General features: G+C 36.6%; 1 protein-coding gene and 1 long non-coding RNA gene across 2 annotated transcripts; one reads left to right on the top strand and one right to left on the bottom strand.

Annotated features, from left to right (window-relative positions):
- Positions 1-874: 874 nt before the first annotated feature.
- Positions 875-1,207, bottom strand: LOC112661120 (60S ribosomal protein L35a-like; the record flags this gene model as incomplete). The annotated part of the gene is given in 2 exon segments (XM_035704711.2): positions 875-1,093; positions 1,095-1,207. Coding segments are annotated over 2 exon segments (327 nt in total), but the record flags the coding sequence as incomplete, so codon positions are not given.
- A 7,181-nt stretch (positions 1,208-8,388) lies between these two features.
- Positions 8,389-18,659, top strand: LOC118352121 (uncharacterized). Its single transcript, XR_004808711.2, has 5 exons — positions 8,389-9,865; positions 10,025-10,109; positions 11,613-11,767; positions 14,210-14,268; positions 17,404-18,659. It is a non-coding gene; the product is annotated as an uncharacterized LOC118352121 (long non-coding RNA).
- The last annotated feature ends 505 nt before the right edge of the window (positions 18,660-19,164 follow it).

Genomic DNA, 19,164 nt, shown 5'->3' with positions numbered 1-19,164 from the left:
AATATCACTTACAATCATTCAAGAGAGAATGAAATAGGGGTACATATAACAAAACATGCATTCAGAAACTGCAATAATCTGGTGAAAGAAATCAAAGAAAATCGCAATAAATGGAGAGACATACTGAATTCATAGGTTGGAAAACTCCGCATAGACAAAGGTGAATTCCTATAAATTGATATGCAAGTTTACAATAATTCCTATCAAAATCTTTGCAAGAAAAGATTAGTATAGAAAGGCAAAGGAACTAGAACAGCTAAAAGAATTCTGAAAAAAATAAATAATTTTTTAAAAATTTATTTATGATAGTCACACAGAGAGAGAGAGAGGCAGAGACACAGGCAGAGAGAGAAGCAGGCTCCATGCACCGGGAGCCGATGTGGGATTCGATCCCAGGTCTCCAGGATCGCACCCTGCGACAAAGGCAGGCGCCAAACCGCTGCGCCACCCAGGGATCCCAAAAAAAAAAAAACAAATAAAATGGGGGAGTTCCCTTTCCTGATTTCAAGATCATATACTTACAGCAATCAAAACTGTGTGGAACAAAAGAGAGAATTACAAAATAGGCTCATGAATATGCCCAACTGATATTTGACAAAGTTGCAAAAGCAGTGCAGTGAAAGAATGAAATCTTTGCTAAAACATGAATACCCATAGGCCAAGTATAAATAAATAAGTAAATCTCTGTTAAGTCTCACACCTTGTAAAAAAAAAAAATAGCCAAAATGAGTCATGTTCATAATGTGTCAAACAGAAAACTATCTATAGAACATTGGAGGGTATAATAAATATTTTTAAAGGTTTTATTTATTTATTCATTAGAGACATCCATTCCCCTGCTTTTTTTTTTTTTTTTTTTTTTTTTTTTTTTTTGTAAGTTTAAATCCTTGAGGGGTACAGTATCACGTGGATTCTGTGGCCAATAGCTTTCACAGGAAGGTTGCTTCGGAATTTGGCACGAACCATGCGGCTGTTTCCATGAGCACGAGTTACTTTTCCCCAGATTACTCTGGTTTTGCTTGGTTTGCCACCAGGAGTTACTGTGTTGTTCTTTGCTTTGTAGACATAAGCACATCGCTTGCCGAGATAGAACTGTTTCATCTCAAGCATAAACACCTTCGATCTTAAGTAGAGCTGTGTGCTCCCTCTGGTTCCGGAGACCCCATTTATAGGCGGCAAAAATGGCCTTGGACCAAAGCCTTCCAGAGAGAGGCAGAGACACAGGCAGAGGGAGAAGCAGCCTCCCTGCAGGAGCTTGATATGGGACTCGATTCCAGATCTCCAGGATCATGTCCTGAGCCGAAGGCAGATGCTCAACCACTGCGCCACCCAGGCATCCCTTATAATAAATATTTTTGTTGCATCTTTAGTCTTGGATTAAGGGGGGTTGCTATGCTTATCCACAAGAACTACATAAAGAATATTTAATTCAGGTAGTAAATATTATACCAGAAATAAAAAAACTTAGAATAATTAAACTAAGATATGCAATGTTATATACACTGATTTAAGATTTATTTAGAATTTGAAAATTAGTGTTTTGGACAATTGAGAATTCTCTTTTGAATTCTACATGGCACTAAACAATTTAACTGACAGTGTGGTCCCTGACCAGGTACAGAAACTAGGCGTATACAATATTTTTGGTTCTTTTTTTTTAATGTCAGTGATCAATAAATTAAAAATAAAATGAAATTACACTTTTTGTAAGTCTGAGGCAGGAGGCTTTAGCTAGAATTTAACTGTTCATATGAACATATTATCTCTGACATGTGGAAATTTGTTTCTTTATCATTAGGAATTATCTGCTTTAAAAAAGATGAGTGAAAGGCACCTGCCTGGGTGGCTCAGTGGCTGAGCATCTGCCTTTGGCTCAAGTCATGATCCCGGGGTCCTGGGATGGAGTCACTTAATGGGTTCCCTGTGGGGAGCCTGCTTCTCCCTCTGCCTGTGTCTCTGCCTCTTTCTTCCTGTGTCTCTAATGAATAAATAAATAAATCTTAAAAAAAAAAAAAAAAAGGAAGAGCATCTGAGTGGCTCAGTCAGTTCAGTGGTTGCCTTTGGCTCATCATGATCCCAGGGTCGTGGGTTTGAGTGCTACCTCAGGCTCCCTGCTTGGGGAGTCTGCTTCTCCTTCTCCCCATTCCCCTGCTTATGCTCACGCTCTCTCTCAAATAAATAAAGTCTTTAAAAAAGGGATCTGGGAGAGGGAAGTGAGGGAGATACATCCTTAAAAATACATCATGTATTTTCCCATTGCATTCTATCAACTTTCCTCTCCCTTGCCAGAAACAGGTTCTTTTTCATCACTTTAAGGTCAAGCAAAATTTTATAAGGGATATAGGAGATAAGAAAATATTTAAAATCTTATTCCTTCTTATTTTATACCTGAGAGAAGAAATGTGCAGTAGAAATATGTGAGTCATAAATATAACCAATGTATGTAATTTTAAATTTCCATACTAGAAAAAAATTAAAATAGATTAAATTAATGTTAACATAATTTTATTTAGCCTAATATATTCAAAGATTTATTGTTTCAACATAAAAATATTAGGTATTTTACGTGCTTTTCCTACACTAAGTCTTTGAAATCTGGTATGTATTTTACACTTGCAATGCTTTCAGTTCAGACTAGCCACACTTCAACTGCTCACTAGCCACTGTCTAGTGGCTCCCATATTGGACAGTGCAGCTTAGAGAATAAAAAGCAATGTTTTCTTTATTTAAAAAGATTTCATGCACTGATTTTGGCCACCCTGTTTCCTTGGCATGCCTAAAATCTTCATGTTTTTATGCTGCTAGATTAATCTATGGATTAAAATGGACTTTTTAATCGAAATATACAATTGCATATTCAAGGTTGGTTTATTTCTTCATCAGGTCTTTATTCCTTTTTGTGAACTAAAAATTGACTGTAATTGTGTGGAAAATCAAGAACAAACTGCAACATTTTGCAATAGTTCTGTAGTAGTGATATAATAATAGATCACATTAATCAAAAGAAAAAGATGTGCTCCTGAACATCTTTTGCACTTACTTTTTTTAAATTGAAATATAGTTGACGTGTAATGTTATATTACTTTCAGGTGTACAATATGATGATTTGACAAGTTTATATGTTATGTTATACTTAACCACATTGTAGCTACCATCTGTCACCATACAACACTATTAAAATATCATTGACTATATTCACTAGGTTGTACTTTTCATTTCCATGACTTATTCATTACATAACTGGAAGACTGTACCTCCCACTCCCCTTAACCCATCTTGCCCATCATTCCAATACCTTCCTCTCTGGTAACCACTGCCTTCGCTGAATTGATGAGTCTGTTTCTACTCTTTGTAGCTTATTCATTCATTTTGTTTTATAGATTCCCTAAATAAGTGAAATCATATAGTTTTTGTCTTTCTCTGTCTGATTTATTTTAGTTAGTATAATACCCTCTAGGTCCATCCATGTTGCTGCAAAGGGCAAGATCTCATTCTTTTTTTATGGCTGAGCAATACTCCATTAATTTATATATATATATTATAATTATATATATATTTACATACACACCAATTATTTATCCATTCTCTTTTGATGAGCACTTGGATTGCTTTCATATCTCCATTATTGTGAATTAATGCTGCAATAAATGTAAGGGTGATGTACCTTTTCAAATGGGTGTTTCTGGTTTTATTGTTTTTTTTCCACCACATACCCAGTGGTGGAATTATTGGATCATAGGGTATTTCATTTTGTAACTCTGAGAAACGTCAATACTGTGTTCCACACTGGCAACACCAATTTACATTTCTACCAAAAGTGTACAGGGGTTATTTTTTTCTCCTTATCCTTGTCAACACTTGTTATTTCTTGTCTTTTTGATACTAGTCATTCTGACAGGTGTAAGGTGATATGTCATTGGGGTTTTGATTTGCATTTCCCTGATGGTTAGTGATGTTAAGCATCTTTCCATGTGTCTGTGGCCATCTGTAAGTCTTTGGAAAAATGTATATTCAGGCTATCTTCAATTTTTTAATCAGACATTATTGGTGTTGAGTAAGGTTTTTGTATATTTTGAATATTAAACCTGTCAGATATATCATTTTCAAATATCTTTTCCCATTCAGCAGTTTGCTTTTTCATTTTGTTGATGGTTTCCTGTGCTGTGCAATTTTTTTTTTATTTTGATGTAGTCTCAATAGCTTTTCTTTTTTTCTTTTGACTATCTATCTCACTTATTTCAACTCTGGTTCATTAATTCTTACCTTCTACTAGTATCTAGTAACCCTGGGTGCTTCTCTGGCTGTCTTTTCTTGTTTATGCTTGGCTTCCTTCTCTTTATTTATTTGTGTGTGTGTGTGTGTGTGTGTGTGTATCTGTTATAGTTTTTTGTTTTGTGATTACCATGTAGAACCATGAGGTTCACAAAAGCCATTCTAAATATATAGCGGTCTAAATTAAGTTGATGGTCACCTAAGTTTGAAAGAATGCTACAATGACTTCATTTTTACTTACGCCTCAAGATTTTATGTATACATTGTCATATATTTACATATTTTTCTTTTTGTGAACCCCCTTAGCTATTTTTTTTAGATATAATCAATTTACTACCTTTGGCTTTTAACCTTCACATTAGCTATATAAGTGATTGCACTTTTATCTTTATTATCTGTTTGCTTTTAGTAATGTTTTATATACTTTTATAGTTTTCCTCTAATTATGGATTTTTCTTTTCTATTTAAAAATATCACTTTAAAATTCCTTGTAAACCAAGTTTAGTGGTGACAAATTCCTTTAACATTAGTCTGGGAAACTCTTTAGCTCTCCTTCCGTTCTTAATAATCTTATCAGGTGGAGTATTCTTGGTTGTAAGTTTTTTCCTTCAGAAGTTTTAACATAAAAAAAAAAAAAGAAGAAGAAGTTTTAATATATCCTGCCACTCCCCTCTGGCCTGCAAAGTTTTTGCTGAATAATTAGCTGATAGGATTTGCCTTTTACATAACCAGTTGCTTCTCTCTTGCTGCAAATTCTCTCTGTATCTTTAATCTTTGACATTTTAATTATTATGTGTTTTGGTGTGGAACTCCTTGGGTCCATCTTACTTAGAATTCTCTGCTTCTTAAACTTGAATGTCTGCTTCCTTCCCTAGGTTAGGGAAGTTTTCCACTATTATTTCTTCAAGTAAATTTTCTTTTTTTAAAAAGAATTTTTATTTACTTATTCATGAGAGAGGCAGAGACATAGGCAGAGGGAGAAGCAGACTCCCTTCAGGGAGCATGATGTGGGACTCAATCCCAAGACCCCTGGATCATGACCTGAGCCAAAGGCAGATGCTCAACCACTGAGCCACCCAGACACCCTCAAATAAATTTTCTGCTCCTTTTGTTCTTTCACTTCTTGGACCCCTACGATGCTAATGTTTGGCTCACTTGATGTTGTCTAAGAAATCTCTTATCCTAATTTTTTTCTATTATTTTTTCTTTTTGCTATTCATCATAGAGGCTTTCCATTGCCCTGGCTCCCAGATGGCTGATCTGTTCTTCTGCAGCCTTTAATCTACTGCTGATTTCCTCTAGTATATTTCTTACTTTAGTCACTGAATTCTTCAACTCTGATTTTTGAAATACATTCTCTTAGTTGAAGTTCTTACTGAATTCATCACTCTTCTCTCCAGTCTGGTGAGCATTTTTATGGCTATTACTTTGAACTCTTTATCATGTAGATTGCTTATTTTTGTTTCATTTAGTTCTTTTTCTAGGGTTTTGTCTTATTCTTTCCTTTAGAACATATTTCTCGGGCTCCTTATTTTGCTTGACTTTCTGTATTTATATTATGAGTTAGGTAGAATAGTTACGTCTCCTAAACTTGAAGGGATGATCTTGTGTATGGTCATCATCTGTGTAGACTGTATTGCCTGGTTACTTTGGCTGGTCAGAGCTGTGGCTGTCATAGGCTGGGGGTCTCAGGGTACTCTGTGCTGGGGACAATGTGGTGGGATGGCTGGAGCTGAAGTGGATGCAGACCCAGACAGTCCTGGGTGTCTCTGCACAGAGGGCAACCTGGCCAGACTGTTAAAGTTGAAGTGGTACAAGCAAGGGAGTAATCAGTCTCTCCACACATAGGTTGTCTTGAGAGGACAACTAAATCCAAAGTGAGTATAAGCCAACATGTCCTGGGGTACTCCTCACAGGAAGCAACATGGTGATTTGGCAAAAACCAAGGCAGGCATGGGGCAGAAGTTCCCAGGGTGTTCTGTGCAGACGGCATCCTGGCAGTGTATATCAAAGCAGTACGGGCTTGAAGTGTCCTGGGGAGCTTTGCCCCTCTCACCTTGGTGACATGGCTGGACCCATAATGAGTGATGACTAGGGGTGCCCCAATTTGTGCCACACTGAGGCTGCCTTGATGTGATGGCTAGGGCTAGTGTGAGATAGGGACCCCTTCATTTTCCCCTTATTTTAGTCATCTTTGGACTTGCTGCATTGACAGACTCAGAACACAACTACTACCTCCCGCCTCCATGGCTACTACCTTCTTCTGAGCCACCATCTTTAACTCTCTAGATTACTTAATAGCCCTGGAATTCTCCCTTCCTTTGGCCTGTGATTCTCCATAGTCTATTCTGAACAGAGAAACCAGAGGAGTTATGACAGATTATATAATTTCTCTAAGCAAACTTTGCAATTCATTAATTTTTCTTTCTTAGAGTAAACACAACAATGCCCCTGAACCATACACAACTTGGCCGTGATTATCTCTCAGATTTCAGTTCCTACTGTTCTTCCCAATTCACACTCTATCCCAAACACCCTGGCCTCACTGATGTTCTTTGAACAAACTGGCAAAATCCATTTGTGAGTTCTCTACACAGGCTGTTCCCTATGCCTAGAATGCTCTTTCTAAATGTCTACATGGTTTCTTTCTCAGCTCCATCAACTCTTTGCTTACTTTGCTTACTTTCACTTTTTCAGTGAAGTCTAATATATATATCTTGATCTAGGGAATTTGCCTGTTTTGTTTACTGTTTCATCCTCTTACCTAACAGAATGCATAAGTACCATGCTAGATAGTCAATATGTACTCATTAAATATATTAATGAACTAGAGGTCAGCAATTTTACACTTCAGTAAGCTACCTAGTGCAATTGGACTGTGCATTAATATCAAAAGAGCTTTTACTTCTATAAGAAATCCAGAAGATTCGCACTTCTTCATGGTTTATTCTATTTCATTCATTATATTCTTGTTAATGAGAAGTATTTGACCTTTCATCATGACTCTGCATATACAAACTTGGCAATGAACAGCAATAGAATATAACACAATTTGACACCTTTGATTAATGAACTTAAGATATTTTTATTCAGGCACAATTCACCAGGCAACATGAAACCAGAGTCACCTCATTAAATTGTTAAGGTAGTCTATAAAGTAGAAGTCCTATAAATTGGGTAAGGTAAGGATTAGCAAAGGAGAAAGCAATCATGTATATACAGAAAGAGTCTTTTTCTTAAAACTTCTTTGGATTGGTGACTTATCAACATTAGCCACTAACTGGCAATAAGTCACATGTATTCAAACCCAAATCTTTTCAGCAAGGTGTGAGGTTTTAACATGGCTGGCTAGTGAAGGGTAACAGGCTACTCCAGCATGTACATACTTAAAGGAAACTATTTCTTATGACTCTTTGAGCTATTTTAGAGTAATAGCAGATCTGAATAAGTAAACCTGAAAATAGTGTGTGGGGTCTCCTTTGGGACTTCTGCTTCAAGTTAATTGTTTTTATTTTTTCTATTTCTATTTAAAGTTAGAAAACTCCATCCTATACATTATAAACTCCCTGGGAGCATATGACTGTATATGTTTAACTGCTTCATTTTAGAAATCAATAATCACACACTAGTATATTAAATAATTATCCAGAAAATTAAGAGGATATAAGTTTGTTGAAAATTTCAGGGTGCTTTCAAAATTAAATACATACAGTGTCTAATTTGTTACTAGGTATGTCACATTTAAGACATTCTCTCAAAATAATATTCTTTTTTTTTTTTTTTTTTTTATGATAGGCACACAGTGAGAGAGAGAGAGGCAGAGACACAGGCAGAGGGAGAAGCAGGCTCCATGCACCGGGAGCCCGATGTGGGATTCGATCCCGGGTCTCCAGGATCGCGCCCTGGGCCAAAGGCAGGCGCCAAACCGCTGCGCCACCCAGGGATCCCTCAAAATAATATTCTTAAATCAACTATATACTACCCATAAATCTCCTATTTTTTTCCACAATGATATCCTGGTTGCAAAAATTGGAATTACACACAAAAGATAGAATAAAACAATTTATCTGATTGATGTAAGTAAATTTTTTTAAAAAATCTTTATTCTAAAAAAATTTTTTTAACTGTTTTAAAATAATGAGTGCTTTGGTTTAAATGTTTAGATCTTTACTTTTTGATTTCCCAGTTCTGTGTAGACTCAAAACCCAGAGTAATAGATGGGGAATTTGGATACTGTAGCTCAAGGAATTCAATATAGAAATCAGAGTGACTTCCTGGAAACAAAGGGCAATGCCAGTATTTATCAATGAATTTATTTGCCACTGCATGATGGTATTCATTATATCCTTGAAACATACACATTCCAAATGTGTTCACTAAGGACAGTTGAATACAATCCAAAGATGAGAAGCATTATCAGCTGTGTAATCACCTGGTTGTGGTAAATGGTTTAAAGACCATATAGTATATAGACTATAAAACATATATAACAAAAGTAAGACATGCAAAATAAGTATCCAAAAAGTATAAACAACAACCCAACAAAAAATTTAGTTACCACTGATAGGAAAAATGATTACTAATATATGAATTAATAGAACAGATAAATAGAATCCACTTTGGTTATAATTTTTTATTCGTTTGCCTAAGTCACTAAGTCATTAGAGCTTGTCACTGAAAGAAAATGTGATCAAATTTGAAGAAAAGTTTAAATTTCACATATCCTGAATTGCTCAGCAAAGCCTATACTCAATACATAAAACCCTAATATTAGAGTATATACCAATTATTTGTTTGAACTTTTGTGTATATTAACCCCTGTTATAGGTGTTTGTTTGTTTTGTTTTATAGAGAATTATACTCAGAAATCTATAAGGTAAAGATATTTCCAAAATATGTTTCTTTCCTTTCTGACTTAACAATATCACAAGAATATCGCCGAATCCTATATATGTATCCCAGTGCATTATTTCTCATTTTTTCTTTTAAAAAACAGTTCTTTTTAAAATCAGATTCTCTATGTAAATTTACCATTGATTTTTCTTAGTTCCATAATCATCAGAAGTCTTGAAAAGCTAAAAAAAAAGTTTTGCAAAGCTATTTTATGATAAATAAGATCATTGCAATGATGTTAATCATCATTAGAAGTAGTGTTTTACATTACACAAATTACATGGGTGTTACAACGTGCCTTGGGTTTCTTTCCCAATGACTTCCAAGAAGAAATTAGAGAAAGAGCATGAGCACTGGGTGTTACGCTATATGTTGGCAAATTGAACTCCAATAAAAAAAATATTTAAAAAAAAAGAGAAAGAGCTTATTGCTATACAGATTTAAATATCCTGGAATATACTATATCTTTGTTTTAGATAAGAAGCTGTAACCATAGTTAAATTGCAATTAATTATTCAGTCACTGCTTATCCATTTTATGGATTATCTAAGTCCTTTGTTTTTCCGGTCATTAATTCATCTCTTTTGGTAGATGGGGAAGGAATGAATAGCTGGAGGTCAAACTAGCCTTGGATACATCTTGGTTTGGGAGTAAGTTAAAGCTGTTAGCCAAGAGGAAGTTTGAAATGATCTCCGGTAAGGTTAGTCATACACTGAGACATTTTGGGCAGCTGTTTATAAGGAATAAATTAAAGGAAACCTGTCCAAATAGTTTTAGTGACCTATGTAATCATTTTCTATTACTCCCTTGACAAATCACCAGAAACATTGTGACTTAACGCAAATTAATTATCTTATAGTTTTGTAAATCAGAAGTCTGACACAGGTCTCATTGAGTTGAAATCAAGGTATGAGCAAGTCTGCATTCTTTTCTGGAGTTTGCAGGTGAGGACCTATTTTCTTTTCCTTTCTAGTTGCTGGATACTAACCACATCTCTTGGTTCTTGACCTCCTTCTTCCATCTTAAAAGAGCAGTATACCATCTCTTTGACCTTCCTTCCAGCATTACATCTTGCTCTGATCATAGCTGGGAAAGGTTCTCCACTTTTAAGGACTCATATGTTAAATTGGTCCACCCAAAATATCTGAATAATTTCCTCATCTGAAGCTCAGTACCCTAAGTCAAATCTGCAATATCCTTTCTGCCAAGTAAAGAAACATATTCACGGATTCCAGGGAATCAGTGCCTGGCTATCTTTGAGGGGTCCTTATTCTGGCCATCACACTCAGTGAATCTCAAATTTTCACAATGCTATTTTTAAAATGTTTTAGGTAAAATAATTAGTAACACTAACAAAATACCTAAGTAACTCAACAATAATAGCTCCCATTAACTGAGTGCTTATTATCTTTCAGACACAAATAGTATCACATAATTCTCACAACAGGCCCTTGAATTACTCAGTGTTTTTGTTACCCTTTTACAGATGAGCAGAGGGAAAGTGATGGCTTAGGCCAAGTTATGCAATTTTAACCAAGGCAGCATCAAAAGCCAATGTTTCCTTCCAGGTTCTCCTGGCTCTAGGTTTCACTCTTGACTTTCTATTATTTTGTAAATAATTTATTTTCATATATTTACACCTTGACTCAAAAAGTTTTACTGAATAAAAACAATGATGGAGATTGTAGGGCATAGCTTAGTTCAGTGGTTCTTAAACTTTAGCTTCTACCAGAACCATATTCCAGGATTTGATAAAGTGAAGAGTGCTGGGGCCCTTCCCCAGAGCTTCTGATTCAGCAAGCTTAGGGTAAGGCCTAAGAATCTGTGTTTCTACAAGTTCTTAGGCAATGCTGATGCTGCCGGACTATGCTTTGAGAACTACTGGCCTAGAAAATGAACAACCTAAGATGGAATAAGCATATATCCCAGATGTTTTTGGCAGAACAAAAGTCACCAAATATTATAGAGGAGAGAGGTGGGGGAGAAATATTAGTAAGCCATCTTAATGCCTATAAAGTAAAAGAGCTTGGCCAGGGCCATTTGTTTAGGTATTAATAGAGATGTAACTAAAACCCAAGTCTTCTCAGGTACAGAAAAACTTGTGAGAACAAACATCACTTATTTTTAGCCTTTCCTGCATCTGACCCTGTAAGTGGATTTAATTATCTACACTGTCTCCATTCTCATGTTGATAAATAAGTGGAAGGCTGGCATCCAAGGTCTGTCTGACCAATTTCTTTGAAAAAAATTCTGGAACACTTGGGGTATAAATAAAGAATGAAATCTGTTTTTATTGCCATCATTTTATTAATTTAGGCTGTGCATAAAATACACAGTATTTGAACATCAGAAGGATTTTGCTAATTTTTTCCCCCTAAAGAACCTCATTTTGGAACAAGGTCTTAATGTGCTGTTTCTCATGTTTCTCTCTAACGTTCCCTGGCAAGGCACGTGCTAACAGCCTGGCTCTGCAAGCATCTGGCTGGCACTAGAGCAACCCTAAGAGAGACAGAAGGACCTGCTCTTCATCATCTTTTCAGAAAGGATTTCAACTCTCTGGAGCTTGGCTGGAAGTCATGTCTTTTCTTCATCATTTTCTAATGTTGGTATTCCCTTTGAAAGCCTATTTATTGAGGTTTCTGAAATGCCCTCTCTTACACCAAGTTTGGTCATCATCCGACCATAAGATAATCAAAAGAACCTGGGAAACATTTGGAGTGAAATGTATGGCATGCCTTAGAATTGAGGCACAGGGGGAACGTGAGATGAGGCAGATGTAGGAGCTACAGCTTATGCACTGCATTTCTAGATGTCAGCAATGTTGAGATATGTAGCTTAAAGCAAGTGTAGATCAGCAAAGGCTGGGATAGAAATAACACTCTATTTCCTGGGATGATTCATTTAAGGAAGCTATTTATTGCATACATAGTTTAAAGATTACATACCCATTTTCTTGTATGATTGTTCATACATAAATATATTTATTTTACTGCCCCTAAAATAGCCTAACATTCCATCAAAAAAAATAAAATAAAAAGACTGGAGGAGGAGAGTTCATCTCCTCTAGTTTCAATTGTGTAAGATTATTGTAGTAATGATAGATGTTTTTAACATGAGGTCACCAACAATGCTGTTTTGTCCTTGATTGTTGATTTGAGTCAGAGATTAAGTGGAACACAACTCCCCAGGCCAAAACATCATTGGACGTGATGAATATGTTGAGAATGTCTTTCAACTGCATGGAGAGTTAAGCACAGCATCTTTGGCACAACCACTGGAAGTCTTCCATTTTGGTTCTCTGGCAGATATCTGCCTAGAGAACCTCTTGGGCTCTGTCTGTGGTGATATATGTGGGATATAACTGGGTTCAATTTTATTTCAATGTCCTTAGGTGAGCATTTGTGCCAATTTAGAGCTCCTTCATTTGAAGGTAAAGCGAAATCAGATAGAGTAGCCAGAAATCATTTCATAGGATGCAAGTGTTTCCTGGGTTGGTATTTAAAAGACCATACATCATTGGCCTGTTTACCAAGCCCTCACTAAGGAATCAAATCACCTATTCTTGGTGACCTTCAAATATACTCTTTCTTTGTTTGGCTACTTCTTTTTCCTTTTCTGCCAGTCATGTTGTCTCCTACTATCCAGGAATAGCTCCAGCATTCTACTTAGGATATTTTTATTGGAAAGCTATGCAGCAAATGCATCCTATCCTTTGGCCCTCCCCTGCTTTAAGGTAATTTCTCTCCTCTTCATGTTCTTCCACTCTATCACTGCAAACAACAGCACATTCAAATGGCTCCCCGCTGCCCTTTAGCTTCATAAACAAGCAATGGGTATAATAAATATGTATTTTGCATTCCATCTGCAAGCTCCTCTCAGAGGATCCATAGTACTGTAGAACTCCATTCTGAATTGGGGAAATACATATGATGGGGAAGTCAGAGAAATAAGAATTATCTAGGTGAAAATAAATTTAAAATCAAATTCAGTTTTATTAAGTATGGTCTCCAGAGAGAAACTTATAGACTACAAAAGAAAAAACTGCATCACTGCAGTTGCTTCACAGAGGTCACAGAAACCATATTCTATTTAAGACTTGCAAAGACCTTCTCCTGGAGTTGACAGAGTGGTTTATTATTATTTTTATTACTCTTATCATGTTTTTAAATGTTTCTAATCCAAATCATTTAATATAATCTGAGTAATTATTTAAGTTTCAGGTGCATAGTTAACATTTGTATAGAACTTTGGCGTTTCCAAACATTTTTTTCGTGCACTATCAAACAATATTCTTCAAAATAAGTCTGTAAGTTAGCATTATTACATTACATTTTAAAATGAGGAACATGAGGTACACACAGTTAGGCAGCTTGTCTAGGATCAGGCAATTAATAACAGAATGGCCCTGAATCCAGTGGTTCCAAATCCTGCCTCCAGAACTTCCTATTGCAAGCACCTGAGGAGTTTCAGGGAAGAAAAAAAATCAGTGCCCAGGCCCCAACGCAGAAAAATTAAATCAGAATATCTGAGGGTAGAGTCCAAGAATCAGTATTTTCTAGCAATTCTGTAGGAGATTCTGTGAAGCCAATGGTGGGATCCATAGCACTAATTTGAATAGCTCTCTTTATCATAGCTAATATTAGAGCATAGATTATTTAATCAACTCAGTATTTTGCAGCATAGGCAAGCAGGCTAAAAGCAAAATATCTGGCATGCCATTTGTTATCTCCCATTCTCCTTCAGCAAGCTTTGAGTATGCCTTTATGCAAACCCCATGAAAACATGGGGATATTTAATACTAACAACTAAAAGAGTGCTTGGAATAGCAGGGACAGCATACAAAGCAAGCAAAGAGGAGGTCATAACTAGTGGACTCTAGCAAGTATTCCAGTTTCATTATTCCCATGAAAACCACTCTCTTTTTCATTGAACCATCACTGTCATTAGTCTTTGGCATATACTGAAGAGGGAGGTGAAGTGACCAATTTTCAGAAATGCAGTCTCTGACCAAATGTACACCAATTGCTTTTTTTTTTTCCTGCAGATCAGTTACCAGTGAATTGTGAACTTCCATTCAAAGTGGTCCTGACCTTTGCTTCATTGGTGATTTTAAATGCTCCTACAATTCCTAGTGAAACAGGGAGAATATTTTGTGATTTTGAACTCTAGGCATTTACTTTGCTTCACACCTCTTTTGAATCAGCCTTCTTTCTCTTAAGACTGAGTCTAGAGGCCTGCCTCCTAAAGTAGAAAATGAAATGGTCTGATATTAGCCTGTTCAGTAGGACACTGGATTAGAAAACAAGGTATAGGGGAAGAGAGAATTCACTAAACTCCGTGATCAGTTCTTTAACTGACCAAGAGCTATACTTGGTAGGTGGAATAGCAAAATGTTTTACATAAAGGTGATCTGGTCAGGAAGAGAAAGTTTAAAGAATACTTCTCTGGTTTCTAAGAATGGAGAGAAGGCAGATAAATATGGCAACAGAAGGAAGGATTCAGAGTATGTTCTACTATCCCTGCTTCAGATCTTCACTAGATTGTAATAAAGAGAAGAGAACTGATCCAAGTGCTCCTGCCTTAGTTGGGGCTTTTGAGGGAGAACCTTGTGTATTTATTCATCTATTCATTCAACAGTATTTATTGAGTGCCTGCTCTGTGCTGATAACTGTCTTGAGGGACAGAGATAGAGCAGCCTCACTCAGTTCCCATGTAGCACTGATGGTAGAAGAGAGGAGTTTTGTTAGAGGGTTGACTCAAATCTGAAAGAAAGATATATCTACTGAACTACCCAGAGACTGAGTTATTCAGATGATCTAAGCTATTATATTGGTCTATATTACTGATCTGATAGAAAAAATTTGGTTACCTTCTCTCAGAGGTAGACAGTGTTCCAGAGCATAATGTATCAATTAGTTTTTAAGAAAACAAATGAACATTGGGACACCTGGGTGGCTCAGCAGTTGAGTGTCTGTCTTTGACTCAGAGTGTGATCCCAGGATCCAGGATTGAGACCCACATCAGGCTCCCTGCAGGGAACCTGCTTCTCCCTCTGCCTCTGTCTCTGCCCTTCTCTCCCTGTGTCTCTCATGAATAAATAAATAAATATTTAAAAAAAAAGAAAACAAATGAATAAGCAAAGCTGTATTTCTCAACATATTACTAATTTTGAAACCCTGCTCTATTAGGGAACAAGGGGATGTAGTAAGATAGAATAGTTGGGAAGAGGAAATGCTGAGCGTAGAATATTGTCATTGCTCATTGTCTACATTGGTAGGTCTAGGAAGCCTCAGAGAGTCAAGATCAAGAAATAGATAATCTGGACAAATAATATATTACTGTTGTGTATTTGTGCTGTTGCATTTTTTAAAACCTATAAGGCTGATAACTAGAACTGTACCTCTAATTATAAAGGTCAATTTCCCGGGGAAAAGAACAGGATAGGTAAACTGGTTAGTCAATGAAATTAGGGAATGCCTGTGCTTGAAGAAATTTATGTATATTTATGCATATTCTAAGTCATTGAAACAGCTGTTGTGAATGGCTATAGATTTCAAAAAACTCTCATAATTATGAGGAACCCTCTTATAAAATATGGAAACCAAATAGTTAGGTCCAATTCCTAAGTATCATGAGTAATCTCGATTTTCATCCTTCATTTGGCATACATTGAGTGTTTGACATTGTCTTCTTAGTTTTTATTCTCACTAGACTCTCCATTTTATTTGTCTGCAGTGTCTCTAAATACACCAATAACAATTCTGTGATTAAGGGGCTATGTAAGGACTCCTCTAAAGATCTAAGAGCTTTGACAGAATATAACTACTCTAAGAAAGTCCTGGCATGGCAAGAAGACTGCTTAGGACTTTTCTTTTGCCCATTTAGTGTCAGTTACGTACTTACAGTATCTGGCATGTTTCCTAAGTATAGATATACACAATGAGCTACTTAGTGGCATCCAACCATGGCTCCTCAATTTTCTACTTATGTATTCAGGAACAAGCCTGAAGTATGAGGCAATGGGTACAATGAATGCAATTCAGTGGTAATGATGATGAAAGTAAGCAATTCTCCTCCAAGGAAAGATCATCTTTTCTTGGTTCATTAATTGGTTAAAGAGCTTAGATCAGCATAAAATGCCTTTAGCTGGTAATTAGCATGCAAATAAGCACTGGCCCACAGGCCCAGGATTTAAAAGGAACTTGGCCGGGCTTAAAAGGAATGCTGGAGGCAAGCATATTTTAATAAAAATAAAAAATAATTCCCAAAGCATTGATAATATTTGATTTATGATGTTTTCTTTTTTTACTCCTGTGAACCCCACTGTAAGAGTTGACTCTATTATTAAGATTCACCATTGAAGTCACTGGAATGAATTCTTTAAGAAATAAGGAAGAGAATATGTTGCTTCTAAAGAAGACCTATGGGTTTTCCATTAGGACATTTATGAAACATTTATATCTGGTACACAACGCCTTGGCTTTATACAAGAGTACATTTTACAAAGGCTATAAAATTGCTGCAGGGATTAATAAATTTGGAACCCCAATATCAACTCCACATCTCAAAATTAGCAATCACTTTTGTATTTTTCACGATAAGCTAGAGTATGACACTATAACAGATTAATCCTGGAATTTCTATGACCTAACACAGGCAGAGTTGATTTCTCACTCAGACTATTGCAGCATTTCTCTGCCTTTAGTGCCGCAGTTCTTGGTCACACCGTTTCAAAGCATGAAGATGTAGACCAGATGAAGGAGTGGTGGGCAGCAAAGTTTATTGAGCAATAGTACAAAGCTCCCAGAGACAGAGGGGATCCAAGAGGTTTGCCCTTGGAGTTTCTAAGTTGAAGGGTTTTTTATGAGCTTTTTTGCTGAACTATCTTAAGCAATCAAGGTGTGCTGAGTTGTGGCAATCAGGGCTTTGGTCACATATCTGTCTACCTATTAGGTTAATGTCAATATGCTAGGGATCTTTTCTTGCTAACATCTGGGGGCTTATGTCTTAACTGCTCCTTGCCCTTGATAATGACAACTGTTTTGTGCTTGTCTTATCTTAGAACATTTTACAGAAGCTGCAAAACAGAATGCTAGTATGGTCCTATGTAAGCTGCAAAACAGGATGTTAGTCCTGTTTTATCTCAGCTGCCTTAACTCCATATTTTCTCATTAGGGACCCTGGCCCTGACTACCTAACTGTCCAATAAATCCTAATAAGATTATCTTTCTTTTGTAGGTGAACAGGAGCCACTCCTCCACATCTTTCCACCTGGACCCAGGCTTTTGAAGGCTCTGGCAATTTATAGCTGCACAACCTGGAACACATGTCACTGACTCTTGAATGCTTTACCCTAGGAGTGAGAATTGTTACTTCTGCTTTGAGGCCATTGGTCAGCACTAGTCCTCCGGCCTCACCAAACTGGAAAGGGGCTAAGAAATATAGTGGAGCACACAGTACACAATATTGTTTCATTTTAAAGTCATACAGTGAAAGATTTCATCAAGTCCTTCATGTCCTGTTTTGCTACAACAAATACGGTCAAGCTTAGTGTCACCAAAATGCTTTTTCAGAACAAGAATATGTGGACATTTTTTCTAGAGTGATGTAACAGAAATGACTATGGTGGAAGAGAGGTGGTGTACTAACCACTTTCATGTGGGTGAAAGTGGGTGGCTCAGTCTGTTAAGCATCTGACTTTTGCTCAGGTCATGATCTCAGGGTCCTGGGATAGAACCCTTTGTGGGGCTCCCTGCTGAGCAGGGAGTCTGCTTCTTCCTCTGCCCATACTTATGCTCTCTCTCTCAAATCAATCAATCAATCACCAATCAATCTTTAAGATAAAAAAGATGTAGTCCCCATTGAATTCTACTGAAGAACTCCTAGTTTTAAATTTTTTAAGTTGTTTATGTAGATCAGTATTTCTTAATCTTTTTTCAATGTCTCCACCAAAGAGCTTTTTCAGACATTTGTTTACCTAAACAATCTCCTCATGAGATATCCTACTATAGATAAACTAGATCTGTTTATGTATCATATATATATCTGAGCTTTACATATAAGAACACCAAGGCTTTTTTGTCCCCCAAGAACCAATTTTCACAATCTTGAAGGTGATATCACTACTCGCCCCCACCATAACCATAAGAATGCATGGTCTAAATTTAACAGAATAGAATTGAAACATGACCTATACTCTAGCATTTATGTAACTGATTATGTGTATTTTTACATGATTCTATCATATTTTCCATAGTTGTTTCCCATGTGCCATTAGGAGTCATATGCTGCCACCCTCATTTTCCATATTTCTCCACCAATACTATGAAGGTGGCATAACTTAGTGATTCAGAACACAGGCTCTGAAATTAAACAGCATACTTTGAAATCCTACTATCCTCACTAGGAAGATCTCAGATCTTTGACCCTATAGACCTGAGGTTTGCTTTTGTTTTTGTCTTCTTTTTTAAACCTATAAATGCACCTTAGTAGAACCTATGTTATAGCATTATTGGAATAATGGGAGTCAATGTTTTTTCATATTGGCTAAAATGTAGCTTGTGGTAAATGTTTTAACAAAGATGTTCTCATGCTCTGTAGGCCTATTTCGTTGTCTCCAAATCCCAGAAGTTTTTAGTGGAAAGAAAAGAAGGTGAAGCTAAAATTTCTCTGTCATGTGTCTTAATCCTATTTCACCAAAGGCCGTAATCCTTATTTTATGGCTGGCAGTGCTGCCTTCCTGGCTTCAGATCCCAGGGTCACTTAGGCCTGTCCGTATTAGGTTATGAACAAGGAACCAAAGAAATCCCTTTGGTTTGGGAAAGTCACTGATTTGTGGGAGATTAAATGCTTTCTTTGATATTTTGGCTCAACTGCCCTAATAGTATTAAGAATGAAGGTCAGGACTCTCACTCAGATTTTAAAGTAACAGCCTCCAGCAAAAGTAACAGCTGAGAGAGGAAAGGGTTGTAGTTTTTCAAAAGCTATGCATGAGACCCA

This window comes from Canis lupus, chromosome 23 (genome assembly GCF_003254725.2).
Source record: "Canis lupus dingo isolate Sandy chromosome 23, ASM325472v2, whole genome shotgun sequence".
NCBI lineage: Eukaryota > Metazoa > Chordata > Mammalia > Carnivora > Canidae > Canis > Canis lupus.
The sequence above is the reverse complement of the archived record's forward strand: the minus strand, read 5'-3'. Positions and strand labels throughout refer to the sequence as shown.